Source organism: Marmota flaviventris, chromosome 9 (genome assembly GCF_047511675.1).
Source record: "Marmota flaviventris isolate mMarFla1 chromosome 9, mMarFla1.hap1, whole genome shotgun sequence".
Taxonomy (NCBI): Eukaryota; Metazoa; Chordata; class Mammalia; order Rodentia; family Sciuridae; genus Marmota; species Marmota flaviventris.
Genome location: NC_092506.1, coordinates 58,679,251 through 58,696,006, shown reverse-complemented (window position 1 = coordinate 58,696,006; position 16,756 = coordinate 58,679,251). Strand labels below are relative to the sequence as shown.

Genomic DNA, 16,756 nt, shown 5'->3' with positions numbered 1-16,756 from the left:
CTTTCAGGAAAAATCACTTGCTCTATATTCATGCAGAACCAAACAGGGCCAAGCAGTGCTGAGATATGTCCCAAGGCTAAGAAAGATTATGGAAATTGTGTGCCTGGGAAGAGACACGCTGCTCTGTTGGTGACTAAAAGGCAGATGTGAGGTAAACTTCTCTTCTTCTCAGATAAAATGATTAGTCTAGAAATATTTAGAAGGTTATACCCTGTTCCTTGTGTATAAGTATTCTGTGAAAACAGAAGGAGATCAGTGGAAGAGAGTAAGATTGAGGGGGAAGAAAGAAAGACAGGAAAAGGGAGAAACTATGGAATAAAAATGAGCAAATTATGCTATGTACATATACACATATACCACAGTGGATTTCACCTTTGTGTAAATTCACAAGACACCACTAAAAAATAAATAGAAGACCTGTAAAAGAGAGGAATAGAGAGAAGGAAAGGGGAACAGGAAGTACTAGGGACTGAAAGGGAACAATTTATATTTCATGCATGTATGGTTATGTCAAAATGAATCTCTCTACTATGTACAACTAAAGCACTTTAATAAAAACATTTTAAAAACAGAATACACAGCCTTGCCAATGTTTTTCCCATTTCTATTAGAAACATCTACCCTCAGACACTCTTGGATATGATACCTTGAGTTACCCAGCCACAGAAATGTGAAGTCCAATGCAGAGTGTGGTAGATGGTCTGAATACTCTCAAGTTCCATCTGTCTAGCACAGAAAAAGAAAGAAACTTGTACCATGTACTCTTTCTATGGATGAATCTGTTTAAGTTGCACATTGTATAGTTTTGGACAAATTATTTTACTTATTTAAGTAATTGACACAATTGTCATGTCTTCATTATAATGAAAATAAACCTGGAAGTATATATGTGAGAATCAGGTTGACTTTATCCTGTTGTGATTATATCCTGAGCTCTTGTGAGAATCTAGGCTCTACTTGTCAAATTTCCTCAGAAAAAATCTGGTATTTCCCCTTGTAGTTATAAAGCTGAAAGCTAATGCTTATTCTTATTGCAATTCATTTTGTGAGTTTTGATTCCTGTTCTTCAGCTGTCCACAATGATTTTGGATCCAGCTGCTCCACAGTGATAACATTTAACACTGATACCAAGAGGCTGGGGCGGATGATCAGAGGCATCAAGACCAGTGAATACAGCGAGGGGAATTGGTCAGCAGCCAGATAAGGGAGTGGTTTGGGAGGGTGTCTCAGGAGGGAATGCTCATGAGCTGGATGGAGAATAAAGAAAAGAGGAGAATGACAAACACAATATAGACATGCCAAGACGAGAGTTATTTCTATGAAGTGAATGAGTAAGACAGCAAAGAGAGAAGAATCTGGCCTTTCTATATATTTTTTGGCATACATACATGAGTGTGGAGCAAAAAATCCCATCATTAGAACTATAATGAACCAACAAAAAATGAGAAATTAAAGATAATAAATAATTTGGGCATGGAACCATTCTGACTGAGAGAAATACCTCAGGGATAATCATAGAAAAGGGTGGTCAAAATTGAGTAGACATGGAAGTTGACATCAACCAATTGAAAATAATTGAGAATTGACAGACAGTTATATCCATGTGATACGGGATCCATATAAATGGTACTACTTAATTAAAGAGGAGTGAGTTATTGATAAACCCAACAACAAAACAGCTAAACCCAAAGGCTTTATACTGAATTATAGACTACATGATTTTTGTGGTAGGACACTCTTGAAAAGATAAAATAAAATAAAATTAAAAAACCTATTGAGATAGAAAACAGATCAGTGGCTGCTAGAGTTTGGGGATAGAGTTTGTTACTAAAACAGTATTGAGGGAGATAGTTTGGACTGATGGAACTATTCTATATTAATTTTACAGTATGCCAATTAACACAGAAAGACAGAGACATAGAGAGAAACAAAGAAAGAAAGTCAACAAACCAGATCCAATACAATTGGATTTTTTAATAGATAAGAAAACTAAAGAATGTCAAATGTCAGGAGAGAGATGAATCATCTGCCCATGGCTTCTACATGCATGCATGCCTAGGCATAGCCAAGCTCACAAACCACAAATGAAGAAGAGGGTGCATGATAGGACCTAGAGAAAAGACTGTTTAGAGGTCTGGTAAAATGTTTGGAAGTGGAACGGTGAAATAAATCTCTCAGATTTCAAGTGAAAAAAAAACAAAAGGAAGGAAAGAAACTCTATAATATCTTCACTACCATGTTTAAGTCATTCATTAAATATCCAAACATTATGAAATAATTGCCGAATTCCATGTCCATAAACAGGATTATGGAAGTTGTGTTGCTGAGATGTTTCTGCTGTCTCTTCTCAAAAAACTGCAGAATGGGCACAAACATGAACTAAATTAGTTCCTGTAAAGCTCTTGGAACAACACCTGGAACAGGATGTTTGCTATGAGTGAGAGAAATTAAAGTGTCATGAGTTCTATAAATTAGCCCTAGCCACACCACACAAAAATTTTATTTTTCTAAAGAAGGCATTTGGGGATTAATAGAACAGTAGGAAGCCATCCCTGGGAAGATCTTAAGCTGACAGGGCAAATCACAGGATGTGAGGGAGAATAGTCTTCAGACTGCAGCCCTCAGAGAGAGAGATGGCCATGCTGCCTACATTCAGGTCAGTCCTGACTCAACATGCTCTGTATAAGGAGGGTCTAAGGCTCAGCAAACTGGGTGGTAATGATCCCGAGAGACTTTTCTAGAAGTTGTACTTCTTTTGAAGAACACTGTCTACTTCAGTTGTGCAATAAATGTCTTTATATATTGCTGTATCACTGAATGGATGTTGACCTATTCATGAAAAGGGTTTTTAAAGTAACCAATTATTTTAAAAAGGAATACATAGGTTATGAGTTTTATTTAATAGTCAAAATCCTTTAATGTGCATTTGTTATTTATTCACATTAAGTAATTTTTAATATTCATGCTTTTTTCATTGATTTTTTTTGCAGAGGAACCTTTTTTATTTCTATTCTTTGATCCTTTTTTTCCTTTTTTTATTATTAGCTGTTTAAAACATTATAAAGCTCTTGACATATCATATTTCATACATTTGATTCAAGCAGATTATGAACTCCCATTTTTACCCCATATACAGATTGCAGATTCACATCCGTTATGCATCCACTTTTTTACATACTTCCACACTAGTGTCTGTTGTATTCTGCTACCTTTCCTATCCTCTACTATCCCCCCTCCCCTCCCATCTTCTCTCTCTACCCCCATCTACTGTACTTCATTGATATAGGCTGTTTAAAGATCAAAACTGTATTATGATATCTCCTTTTTTCAATACATTTCAAAATTATTTATTTATTTATCCTAATTAGATATATATGACACTTTGATTCATTGTACACAACGCAGCATAACTTTTCATTTCTCTGGTTGTACACAATGTAGCATTGCACCATATGTGCAATCATACATTACCTAAGGTAATGATGTCCATCTCACTCCACCATTCTTCCTGCCTCCATGCTGTCTCCCTTCTCTGCCCTCCCCTTTGCCTAATCAAAGTTCCTCCATTATTCACATGCCGTCCCCCACCCCATTATGGATCAGCATCCAATTATCAGAGAGAACATTTGGCCTTTAGTTTTTTGGGATTGCCTTACTTCACTTAGCATGACATTCTCCAACTCCATCCATTTTCCTGCAAATGCTATAATTTCATTCTCTTCTAATGCTGAGTGATATTCCATTGTGTATATATACCATAGGTTCTTTATCCATTCATCTATTAAAGGGCATCTAGGTTGTTTCCACAGTTTCACTATTCTGAATTGAGCTGGTGTAAACTTTGATGTAGCTGCATCACTGAAGCATGGTGATTTTAAGTCCTTTGAGTATAGACCAAGGAGTGGGATAGCTGGGTAAAATGGTGGTTTCATTCCAAGTTTTCTAAGGAATCTCCATACTGCTTTCCAAATTGGTTGCACCAATTTGAAGTCCCACCAATGATGTATGAATGTGCCTTTTCCCCCATATCCCGGCCAACATTTATTGTTGTCTGTATTCTTATTAACTGCCATTCTGACTGGTATAAGATGAAATCTTAGCGTAGTTTTGATTTGCATTTCTCTAATTACTAGAGATGTTGAACATTTTTTCACATATTTGTGATTGAATGTTTATCTTCTTCTGAGAAGCATCTTTCAGCTCCTTAGCCTATTTATTGTTGTTGTTGTTTTTTGGTGTTAATTTTTTTGAATTTTTTATTTATTGTCTATCTGACATGCATATGGCAAAAATTTGCTCCCAAAATGTAGGCTCTCTCTTCACTTCATTGTTTCTTTTGCTGAAAAGAAGCTTTTCAATTAGAAACCATCTCATTTATTGATTCTTAATTTTATTTCTTGTGCTTTAGGAGTCTTATTAAGGAAATTGGGGCCTAATCCAATGTGATGAAGATTTTGGCCTACTTTTTTTTCTACTAGGTGCAGGGTCTTTGGTCTAATACCTAGGTCATTGATCCACTTTGAGTTGAGTTTTGTCCAAGGTGAGAGATAGGGGTTTAATTTCATTTTGCTATTCATGGATTTCCAGTTTTCCCAGCATCATTTGTTGAAGAGGCTATCTTTTCTCCAATGTATGTTTTTGGTACCTTTATCTAGTATGAGATAACTTGATTATGTGGGTTTGTCTCTCTGTCTTCTATTCTCTACCATTGATCTACATGTCTATTTTCTTGCTAATACCATGCCATTTTTGTTATAACTTTGTAGTATAGTTTAAGGTCGGTATTGTAATGCCTCCTGCTTCATTCTTCTTGCTAAGGATTCCTTTGGCTATTCTGGGTCTTTTATTTTTCCAAATGAATTTCATGATTGCTTTTTCTATTTCTATGAGGAATGACATTGGGATTTAAATTGGAATCACTTTGAATCTGTATGGCACTTTGGGTAATATGGCCATTGTGACAATATTAATTTGGCCTATCTAAGAGACCTGGTCCTTTTTAATGTTTTATTTTGAAACAGAATCTCACTAAGTTGCTTAGGGCCTCACTAAGTGGCTGAGGCTGGCTTTTAAGTCACAATCCTTCTGCCTCAGCCTCACAAGCTGCTGAGATTACAGGCATGCCCCCACTACACCCAGCTACAACCTACTTTTTAAATGGAAAAAAATGCTGGAAGAAGTATGTCACATGAATGTATTTTTTGTTTAGGACCAACATAAATTCATATCTCTGTACACAATAACAATGAAGTAAACATGTAGCAGAAACATTGGAACAGGACCATTTGTAATAATTCCAATTGTAACACTTAACTACCAAGAACAGAAGAGTGATTATGGGTTACAGTCACTGTGCAAAAATAGAAATGCTAAATGGGAACATGGATGTTTCTCATAAATTTGATGAGTGTAGATGATGAACACACATACAAAATATAGACTTTGATTTCAAAGACAAAAAGAATGAGGTGAAACTAGTCTGAGGTGGAGCAGGTAGGAGCACGAGGAGCTTTTAAGTTACTGTCAAAGTCCTATTTCTTGTTTTGTGTAGCAATTACTGAACAAACTTATTCTGCAACAAATTTTTAGCTAAGTCTCTATAATTTGTTCATATTTCTTATACAAATAAACTTCCATAAACCTTTCACTAAATAAAAAAATGCTCATTAAAGTCCTTTGGGTATAGACCAAGGAGAGGGAAAGCTGGGTCAAATGGTGGTTCCATTCCAAGTTTTCCAAGGACTCTCCATACTGCTTTCCATATTGTCTGCACCAATTTGCAGTCCTACCAGCAGTGTATGAATGTGCCTTTTTCCCCACATCACATTGTGTTATATATGTGTAATAAGAATTGTGATGCATCTGCTCTCATGTATTTAAAAAATAAAAGCAATTTTAAAAATGTTCATTAAAGACCATACGCACGCGCACGTGCACGCGCACACACACACACACACACACACACACATCACTGTGTATGTATATATATGTGTGTGTTTCTGACATAAATTATATGTATATAATTTCCTTTCTCAATACTTTTTTGTTTTTGTTATATTAATAATTTAGTTAAATCTAATATGCTTAATGAGAAAAGTAATGTATTTCTGTATTTGTATATCTCTTATAATATGCCTATGACTAATATGCATATTTTAAAAATTCTTTTTTAAAAATTTTTAAAAATTTTTTTAAAAATTCTCTGCTAAGTAGAATAGTGTTTCTGAGAGTTTAAAATGGAAATTATCTTTGTTCTCCATCAATCAGGAAGCAATATTAAATTGCTAATCTCCAGGAACAGAAATTGGGAAACATGACAATCCCCTATGATTTAATATTTGGTTATCTAAGCACCATAAATTTATGAAAGATAGTGTTTATTTCTCAAATAACATACTGAGTATGAGAGAAGATAGGTTAAATACAAATAATTTGAATAAATTTGATTGATTATGACAGAGATAATGATTATTCAGCTTTAAGGGCTTGATGAATATTGAGCACCATTCTAAGTGCTATATTTTAACTTAGTTAAATCTAATCTTTACATAAATTACATAAAAATTAAATCTAAGCCCCATGACACCTTTATGGTTAGTCATTACTGTCTGCATTTTTAGAAATAAAAACAGAAAAGACATGACATACAATTGGGTTAAATAACTTTCCCAAAGTGGCAAAGCAAGAACCAGAGCAACAACGTAAATCAAGTTCCAACATCCACACTCCTAATGAGGTGTATGCTGTATTGCCAATTTACTATGGGAAAAGCGAGTAAGATCTCTTGACTCTAGACCATTGATGTTATGATTCCAATCTTCCATACCTTACTCAAAACTTCATTAAGAAATTACTCAGATTCTCTCCATGTCTTCATGTAGACCACACAGAAATGGAGGATGTAGAGAAAGCACAAGGGGAACCCAAGGATGAGAATGGGTTGCTCCACTTTCTTGTAATTGAATTACAGAAGGACAGGGCTCTGAGCTCACATTGACTGCAGTCACACACAAAGATGAGGGGAGGGAGGGGGTGGAGGGAATTCTTTTATTTCAGTAAAACTGATGTCCTGCTTTCCTCTAATTTTTATAAATTCCTCATTTTAGGGACAGTGATTGGAATTTCTCAAAAACATTTGGGAAAATCACTCCCCCAAGAAATCCACTGTAATACAGATCCTAACTGGTCTTCATTTGCTTCCATAGCTTGAAAGAAATAAACACTCTCCTACTAACAGGGCTCAAGTCAAAGTTGGGGTGCAAACAGAGATCTTAAGAACTGCTGTTAAAACCCCAAATTCCCAAGGTTCAGGGTGCAAAAGTGATGAAAGGAGAGAGACAGAAAGAGAGGGAGGAGAGAGGGCAGTGAAAGAGGGACAATTAATGCCCTAAGTGAGGAATGGCCCCTGGAGACACATTTATGAGATAAATGTTTCTACGAGCCAGGCTTTGGTGCATATTCTGAGAAGATGGTGTTATAACCAAATCCCTCACAAAGCTAAAGATTTGAAATTGCTGACAATGGCATGGAAGAGTGGAAGAGAACAAGGTTTCAGGTCAGTGAGGGTATACACTGGATTTTGTCACTGAGGTCTCCCTGCAGGCACCAGGGCAGACTGAGACAGGGGCTAGGTAGCCAGAAGAAGAAAAAAGCAATGATATGATATGAAGATCAGATGGATAATAGTCTGACAACTTGGAAACCTGACTACTTTAGGGGTTACCTCTTCACATATACAAAAAAAAAAGGCCTAGGAGAGATTCTGGAACATATAATACAAACAGGTGTGTGGGAACAACCTGGAGGATGGATGGGACAACTTACGTGTTTCTACTTCTTTCTGTCTTCCTGTTTGACCTTTTCACTTTTCTGACTTCCATTTTAACCCTGTGCTTTTCTCCATGGAAATCACTTTCCTACAGTTTCTGATTGAGTTCCAAACAGAGAATCTCTACCAGATTCTTGAGGTGATGTAGCACTGAAATCATCTGCAGTTCAAACACTTGCTGGAGAAAAGTTTTAATTTGATCAGAGATCAATCTACCAAGTCAAAATTGACCTTGAGTGGAGCTTGGGGAAGATCTGCCTCTATTCAAGGATGCTGTATACATAGCTGTGTATCTTTAATATCTGGAAAAAAATGTAGAGTGGATACAGACAGTTGTTACCTTCAGAACTGACAACAGGAGAGTTTTCCTTATCATAACCTTTATAAGGACCCTCATGAACTTACCAGGTCCTAGGGATTCACATTTCTACCTTCAGAATTAATGAGCCACCAGGCAGGGTGTGCCAGTCAATCTATGTGCTTCAATAATTTGAGAACCTGTTTGAAGTCAGGGATGTAAGATGGTCAGAGAATTAGTTAATATGTGTAGACAAACTAATCAACGACTCAGAAAAAGAACACAAATTATGTGCTAAGCACCATGCCAATAATCAAGCATTGAAAATAAGAGCTAAAGGAAGCCATGTTGAATAAACAAAAATGTAAATCACAGTTCATCCAGAAAAGAGGGATAAGTGACAAAATATAAGTGGTAAAAAAAAGAGGAAGGAATCGGTGCCCTTGATAAAGGAGAGAGTGACAGGATAATTAGAGAAGAGATTAAAAATAGGGATGATGAGAAAATCTCTGAATAAGGTCTCTCTGAGTGTCTGCATGTTGCTGTCCGTTTAGATGCCACATTTGGAGACTTCTGATTTTAACTTCTCCTTTATGAAACAAGTACACTTTAAAGCACAGACTCTGGGAAAAGGTGAGTGACTGCAGGGATAAGGGAAAGGTCTTCGATCTTTAATGCCTATGGAACTCACAGGTAGTCTCATGAAACTCAGAGGCAGCTCTGAATAAACCAAGTAAATACTCAGTTACTTATCCCAACACAGAAGAAAGGTAGCAAGCCACACTGTAGTCAGGCAAGGGTTAACAATTCTGCTTTTTCACCCTTGAGAACAGCTGCTGGTCCCCCAGCCTCCCTGGAGCTAAATCCTACAGCCTCAGAAGTTCCCACACTCACCACTGTCCTTTCATCTTTGCCTGACACCCAGATGCATCACCTGCAGCTCCAGATGAACTGGAATTTAATACTTTCACATACAGTCAAAACCATCATCATCTTCTATCTGTTTCATAGGCTTTATTTTATTATTATTATTATTATTATTATTATTATTATTATTATTTTATTATTAGTTGTTCAAAACATTACATAGCTCTTGACATGTCATATTTCGTACATTTGATTCAAGTGGGTTATGAACTCCCATTTTTTCCCTGTATACAGATTGCAGAATCACATTGGTTACACATCCATGTTTTTACATACTGCCATACTAGTGTCTGTTGTATTCTGCTGCCTTTTCATAGGCTTTCTAAGAAAATTCTATCATTGGACATATTTCAGAACGAATAATCATGAGTTGTACACACTGAAATCTCTATATCAATATAAAAAACTCAAAAGTGAGAATACTCTTTATGAAAAATTTCCCCATTGACAATTCTATTCTCTCTTCAAACTTTGTGTCTACAACATGATCGAGTAAGATGACAACTACCAGTGTTACTTATAGATGATGGCACCAAATCTGAAGATTATTTGACTTCCCAAATCCACTGCAGTTAGAAGGTAGCAAAGTTGGAACACCAATCACATTCTGAGGATTAAAGCACAGTAATCTTTGATAGACATCTCCCCCAACAATAGGCAAAAAGAAGTCAGGTGAATCATGCATCATTTCACACCAAGATATTCCATAGCATATGAGCTGTACAATCCATACCAAAAACAAAAGAAATTAGCTCTGTGTTCTGTGGTTGGAACAACTAGAATTTGATTGCCTGAACCAGATGATACCTTAGAATTTCAATGAGTCACAGAGTCTTCTCAATTTTATTAAATCCCATTAGATTCTATAGCTTTTAAAAAATATTATTTTTAATTAAAGGCTTACTTACTACAAGCACACCCATGTTTATAGCAGCACAATTCACAATAGCCAAACTATGGAACTAGCTTGGTATCTATCAATGGATGAAAGGATAAAGAAAATATGATATATATACATAGTTCAGTTTTATTCTGCCATAAAAAAAAACAAGTGAAACTGTGGCTTTTACAGGAAAATGGATGGAATTAGAGACCGTCATGTTAAGTGAAATAAGTCACACTCAGAAGTCTAATGGTGATATGTTTTCTCTCATATGCAGAAGCTAGAGAGATAAAGGAAAATATAGATGATATTGGAGCTCCTAAGAATCAAAGGGATATCAATAGAGGTAAAAACCTAAGGGTGCAAGTCAGTGAGGGTAGGTTAAAATGGTGGAGAATGATATTGGCCAAAATATATTATTATACTGTGTGCACGCATGAATATGTAACAACAAATCCCATCAATATGCACAACTATAATGCACCAATAAAAAAGGCAATAAAAAATAAAACCAAATCAAACAAAATTATCTTTTTTAATTTTCCTAAATAATTAATTTCTGTTTTCTTCTCCAAATAGTTTATCTATTGCTTTAACCAAACAGTACCTTCTAATAATTACCATAAAACATTTTTCCTGCTCATTTTTATATCTTTAAAATATAATTTTGAATTTTTTAAAATTCAAATGCATCAGTAAGTAGAGTATTACAATGCTAGATAACTGAGAGCTGCATTTCTTTTGGAGATAACATACATCTACATCAATCTGATGTCATTTTGTAGCTTTGCAAAAGTCTGCAGACCTTCCTCAGCTCAATTTTCTTTAACATATTGCACATAACTTAATCCCTGAAATTAACTATTACATTTTACTTGTATATGTGTTTTTTTTATTTTTTTCTTTATATTATTTTGCAATACAGTGTGTCCAACGTTGCTTAGAATCTTTTTTTCTACTCATCTTCTAGGCCTCACATACTGTGGGAAAATTTCATATCCACCCTCAATACCACCAGTCACGATGAGAAGCACGAAAAACACTCTGTAAGTTCTGACACTATGATAGCACTGTTGACTTACAATGATTCCTTCTTTCAGTTTATTTGGGTAGTAGAATATACAAGGTCTATTCTGCACATATTGCTGTATCTTCTGTGTATTCTCCAATGACTTTGCATATAGTAAGTCTTGAATAATATGTAGAGTTGTTATTTATACATCTTATTCTCTCATACCTAGGAATCTTTGAAAGATGATTAAATTATCATGTTTGCTGTTATTGGGAGTCAGGACCAAAGAACATATTATGAACAGGTAGCGTTCTCAGCGGACAACTTCTAAATAACTAGTTTTTATTTCTTCCTTGAAAAGAATATTTTCCTTTTTTGCAATACATGCAATCCATGTGGTTCAACACCACTACCTCTCCATTCCTGCTCACAGGCTTCCCAGGCATGGAGAAGGCACATCACTTGATTTCTATCCCTTTATTGGTGGCCTACATATCCATCCTCCTTGGCAATGGCACCCTCCTCTTTCTCATCAGGGATGACCATAACCTTCATGAGCCCATGTACTATTTCTTAGCTATGCTGGCAGCTACAGATCTTGGAGTGACATTGACCACAATGCCCACAGTGCTGGGTGTTCTATGGTTAAACCACAGAGAGATTGGCCATGGGGCCTGCTTCTCTCAGGCATACTTTATCCACACTCTTTCTATTGTGGAGTCGAGGGTCTTGCTTGCCATGGCTTATGACCGTTTCATTGCCATACGCAATCCCTTAAGATATGCTTTCATTCTTACTGACACCCAGGTAATAAAAATTGGGGTGGGAGTATTGGCCAGAGCTGGTCTATCAATTATGCCAATAATCATTCGCCTACATTGGTTACCCTATTGTCGATCCCACATTCTCTCACATGCATTTTGTCTACACCAGGACGTCATCAAGCTAGCCTGTGCTGACATCACCTTCAATCATCTCTACCCAGTTGTGGTGGTATTTGCCATAGGCCTGTTGGACTTTCTTGTCATCTTTTTCTCCTACATCTTGATTCTCAAGACTGTAATGGGCATTGCTTCTAGAGATGAACGGGCCAAGGCCCTCAACACATGTGTCTCCCATATCTGTTGCATCCTGGTCTTCTATGTCTCTGTAGCTGGACTGACATTTATTCACAGGTTTGGGAAACATGTTCCTCATGTGGTCCATGTTACAATGAGCTATATCTGCTTTCTTTTCCCCCCTTTTATGAACCCTGTCATCTATAGCATTAAAACCAAACAGATTCAAATTGGTATATTTCATCTATTCTCTCTACCTTGTCCTAAAGCAAGACTAATTGCTGTCTGAGTTTAATTTTTGGAAGATGCATAAGCTGACCATGTTGGCAGAAGCAACTAGGTAAAACTATTTCAATGCAAACCATCCAGTACCTCTACTATTTGTGTCATTCTTCTTGGCCATTTATTTTTTATTTTAATATGATAAAATATATGTGTGGTAATAAGAGCATTTCTCAAATGTACACATCCAAGTTAACTGTCTTTCCCAGGAAATTCTCACATTCATTGAGCATGTGGCACCTGTTACATACCTACACACACGCATGTGGTTCTCAAATCTGCAATATAAGTCACAAATATGAGTCAAAGTCCATAATTTTCCATGTGGTCTGCAGGTATTATCACTTATACACCTAGAAATAAGGTTTTATTTTCTTTAAACCTCATACATGCATCCAGCTCTCTTGTTCATATTATATTGGCTATTATTTCTAGAAAATAGCACCAAATGAAGAAATGAGCCTTACCCTGTCCTCAGTTTTTAGTGGTCCCTCTAGGAAAATATATCTGTGAAAAGTATGCCCAGCTAAAGTTTTGATAAATAATTTTCAAATAATGTTGAAAACCACATTTTCAAAACAAAGATAAAATTCCAAACCTAGAAAACCATCATTTTGATGAGTTTGTCCCAGATTTCACTGAACAGAGAGAAAGGAATTCTCACACAGTGAAGTGGTAGTAATAGTAGTCTAAATTGGAAATCCATCATAGATAAGACTCTGGGGGTATTCTTGTTACAATTAAAGTAACAGAGTTGAAGAACAGGTGGTCACATGTGTGGAGTGGGGAGAAAGGAAGAAGATGAAGGTGATGTTTGTGACTAGAGGAGAAAAGGGTCTTTTCTGGCCCTGAATATCTTTCAACTTTGATTCTGTTCACTGTCTATGCATGGAGAAATGATGTTTGTGGTTTTATGACTGCCTAAAGACCCATTACTCATGACTCAAATGACAAGATTTAAATAGAACCAAAAGCCAAAAGCAATGCTTTTATGAGCAGAATATAGAGCATGACGTACTAGTATTACACCAGGGACCACGCAGTGACCACTCAATTCCCTTCATACAGAGTTTCCCTGTCTCTGACTATTATGCCAACATCAAAGGGATCTATGGGTGCCACAGGTACTTTTGACATTAAAAAAAATCATCATTTATCTAGAGCTTCTAGGATTTATGAGTAACTTAAGGAAATAAATATAAAATCATTTCTTCAGAGCAGTTTCCAAGCCAGTAAATCTCTTTTCTGATCAATCCAATAAACTTTTCTGTGTTTACTTTTGCTGGCTTTATGTTCTGTTCACTCAATTTGGCTATATATGCATTTGTATGGTGTGAAAATTGTGGGTTTTTTTTCCTTTAATAGCTTCTAAAGTGCTCTCTGTAAAGGTTAGGGATATGTCTTCTTCACTACTGTATTGTAGAACTTACCAGCCAGATTATTTTCAATAAAATACAATTTTGATTAAATTAATAGATGAAATTTGAAGTAAGCCACGTCTCTCTGTGTGTCTGTTAATTCTTCTTCTTTATAGTGTCTTATAATGTCTTCCAAGATGAAGTACAACCTAAATTCTGGTATCATCTAATAACCTCAAAGATAGAAACTCACAATTCCTTAAGTCAGATTTTTTCCTCTCTCACTTTCTTGGGAATGAATTCAGGGGGAATCTCAGCCATATCAAAATAAATCTTTATTTCCCCTATAAGTTCAGTGATCCTAAGGCTTGCTGAATCAGACTAATAAAAAGTATGTTGGGATAGAAATGTTTTTGGCAAAGTCTGTAAACAAATACTTTTAATTGACTCCATCCAGAAACTTTCTTTCTTCTCTTTTTCTCCTCCCTTATATTGAAGATGAGGGGTGGAGCAAGCAGAGAAAGTGCCGTAAAGGAATAAAAGACTGGAAGGTTCCATTTCTCCTTGTGAAGCCAAGTCCTGTAAAACAAAACAGAACTCTGGGCCCATGATGGCCCCAGCAGAACATCTCAAAACTAGGGTCAAGCGGGGAGGGTGTCAATCTACTGATGCACTGTTTTAATATTCTCCTGTGCCCTATACTCACATAGGCATCACTAAGGGTGAAGATCCACAGGGTCCTGCACAGTCTCAAAAACAGCTTGAACTAAAAGGCTCTTTTCCCTACTTATTGTTTCCTACTCAGCATATGATGCTTAAAATTAATCATCTCCCTGGTTACAGGGCTAATCCTCAAACCTGGAGGTAGGAAGAGAGTGTGGAGAATAATATTCCGAAGGTTCAAATCCCTCAGGCTACATGGTAAGACAAGGAGGGAGGAAGCAGAAATTGGCCTTAGGAAGGAGTTTCTGAAACAAGTATTCTTTGCATCTCATTTGTAGACCTGACCTAAAGAGATGATTTTTTAATCAGGACCTTTCATAGTCACATCTATGGCAACTATAACCTGTTCCACAGAACAGGTCAGAAAGTGGATCCAGTGATTCTTGGCTTGAAGGCTTAGCATAGGCAACAGGGCATGGCAGAGCACACAGTATAGAGTTGGCTTCTTGGAACTTATAGACAGGGAGCCAGTCAAGATATGATGGGGGAAGCAAGTCTGGGGGGGAGGGAAGATGGCAGCGAGGGGAGTGCATTGCCCCCGTGTGCCGCGTCACTGTGTGGGAGAATGACGAGTCAGGACGGCTAAAGGCTATCTTGTTAGGAATTTCCAGCAATAGTGGGGTGCTCCGGAACCTGAAGGAAGGAATTCCATCACACGAGGATCGGCTACGGGGGCTCAAACGCAAGAGATTTGTCGCATGGAGGGTCACACTGCTTATTCAGCAAATCGCCCCGCGGCTAGAGTCTGCGGCGCGCGCTGGGAAACGAGGAGATAGCGACGCAGGGATACAGAGCTGCAATTTCTGCCAACTGTGCAAGCACCGCACTCAGTGCTGAATTCTGGGTTCGAGACAGGGGAAAGAAGCGGTCCAATTCGGTTCTCCACACCGGTCAGACCACAGAGGAGGCCAGCGGCCACCATCTTGGAGAGCTGACGTCACCATCCCTGTTTTCGACTGATCGCAGCTCATTCAGCCATAGAACAGGTAATTTCAGGCTGTCATTTGCCTGCGGCTTGCAGACAAATTACTCAGGCTCAGTGCTAAATAACCCGCAGAAACTGCTTCTTGGAGCCTGCTCTTATCAGAGCATACACCGAGCATGGAGCGGCCGAGTTCCGGCTCCCGGAACTGCTCTGGCCCAGGGCTAAGGAGCCCGCGGAAACTGCTTCTCAGTCCAGGTCCTGCTGAGTACTGTGGAGGTAAATACCAACCGAGCCTTCGTGGGCAGTGGCAACAGGACTGAGACAGGGCCTGTGAGGGCCGGTCAGGACTCACCCGTTGCTTTGGTCACCCGGCAAAGGGAATGAAATGCTGCCATTCGCATAGGATACCAACATGGCAGAGATCTGATGTCAAGAGAAAGCGGCGGAGGAGAGAACTTCATCAATACCAGCGGTGACAGAAACAGTTGGTCTCCTGGTAGGGAGGGTGAGTCACAGACACCCGAGTCTCTCTCGCTTTGTCGACGAGCCAGAGGGGAGGAGCCGGGCCGCTGCCCGCGCCCAGAGCAGGCCCAGCAACTCGCCGGCGTGGTGGTCGCATGACCCCAATTGGAGAGGGGGCGGAGCGGAGCCGCCACCCGCGCCCACAAGGTAGGCAGACCTGTGACCGACCAGCAGAACAGGCCCAGGGGTCCGCGAGCGTGGTAGACACCTCACACCAATTGGAGGAGGGGCAGAGCAGAGCCACCGCCCACGCCTGCAAGGTAGGCAGACCACCGCCCGACCCTGCAAGGGAGACTTTTCAACTATACAAGAGCAATATAAATATATAGGGGGAAAAATTTTTCAAAAACACAACAGTTTCACCAAGCAGAAAGAAACGCAAGCAGTATGAAAAGACAAGGAAAGAAAGGACCACAAGCAATGCAGGTCAACTCAACTTTAGAAGAGGTAACAGCTGCAGCAGATGGAATGTCAGATAAAGAATTCAGGATATACATGCTTCAGATGATCTGGAGTATCAAGGAAGACATTAGACAGCAAAATCAGACAATGAAAGATCACTTCGACAATGAATTACACAAACAAATCCAGGAAGCAAAAGATCAACTATACAGGGAGATAGAGGTTATGAAAAACAAACAAACAGAAATCCTAGAAATGCAGGAAGCAATAAACCAACTTAAAAACTCAATTGAGAATACTACCAGCAGAGTAGAACACTTAGAAGATAGAACATCAGACAATGAAGACAAAGTATTTCAACTTGAAAAGAACATAGACAGCTCAGCAAGACTGTTAAGAAACCATGAGCAGAACATCCAAGAAATATGGGATAACATAAAGAGACCAAACTTAAGAGACTTTGGGATACAGGAAGGTACAGAGCTCCAAACCAAAGGAATGAGCAATCTATTCAATGAAATAATACAAGAAAACTTCC

The 16,756-nt window shown here is 38.1% G+C and overlaps 1 protein-coding gene across 1 annotated transcript; it reads left to right on the top strand.

Annotated features, from left to right (window-relative positions):
* The first annotated feature begins 11,332 nt into the window (after window positions 1-11,332).
* LOC139706990 (olfactory receptor 51B6-like) lies at window positions 11,333-12,295 on the top strand. The gene has a single exon (XM_071616973.1). It carries the CDS (start codon window positions 11,333-11,335, stop codon window positions 12,293-12,295), a length of 963 nt encoding a protein of 320 aa, XP_071473074.1.
* The last annotated feature ends 4,461 nt before the right edge of the window (window positions 12,296-16,756 follow it).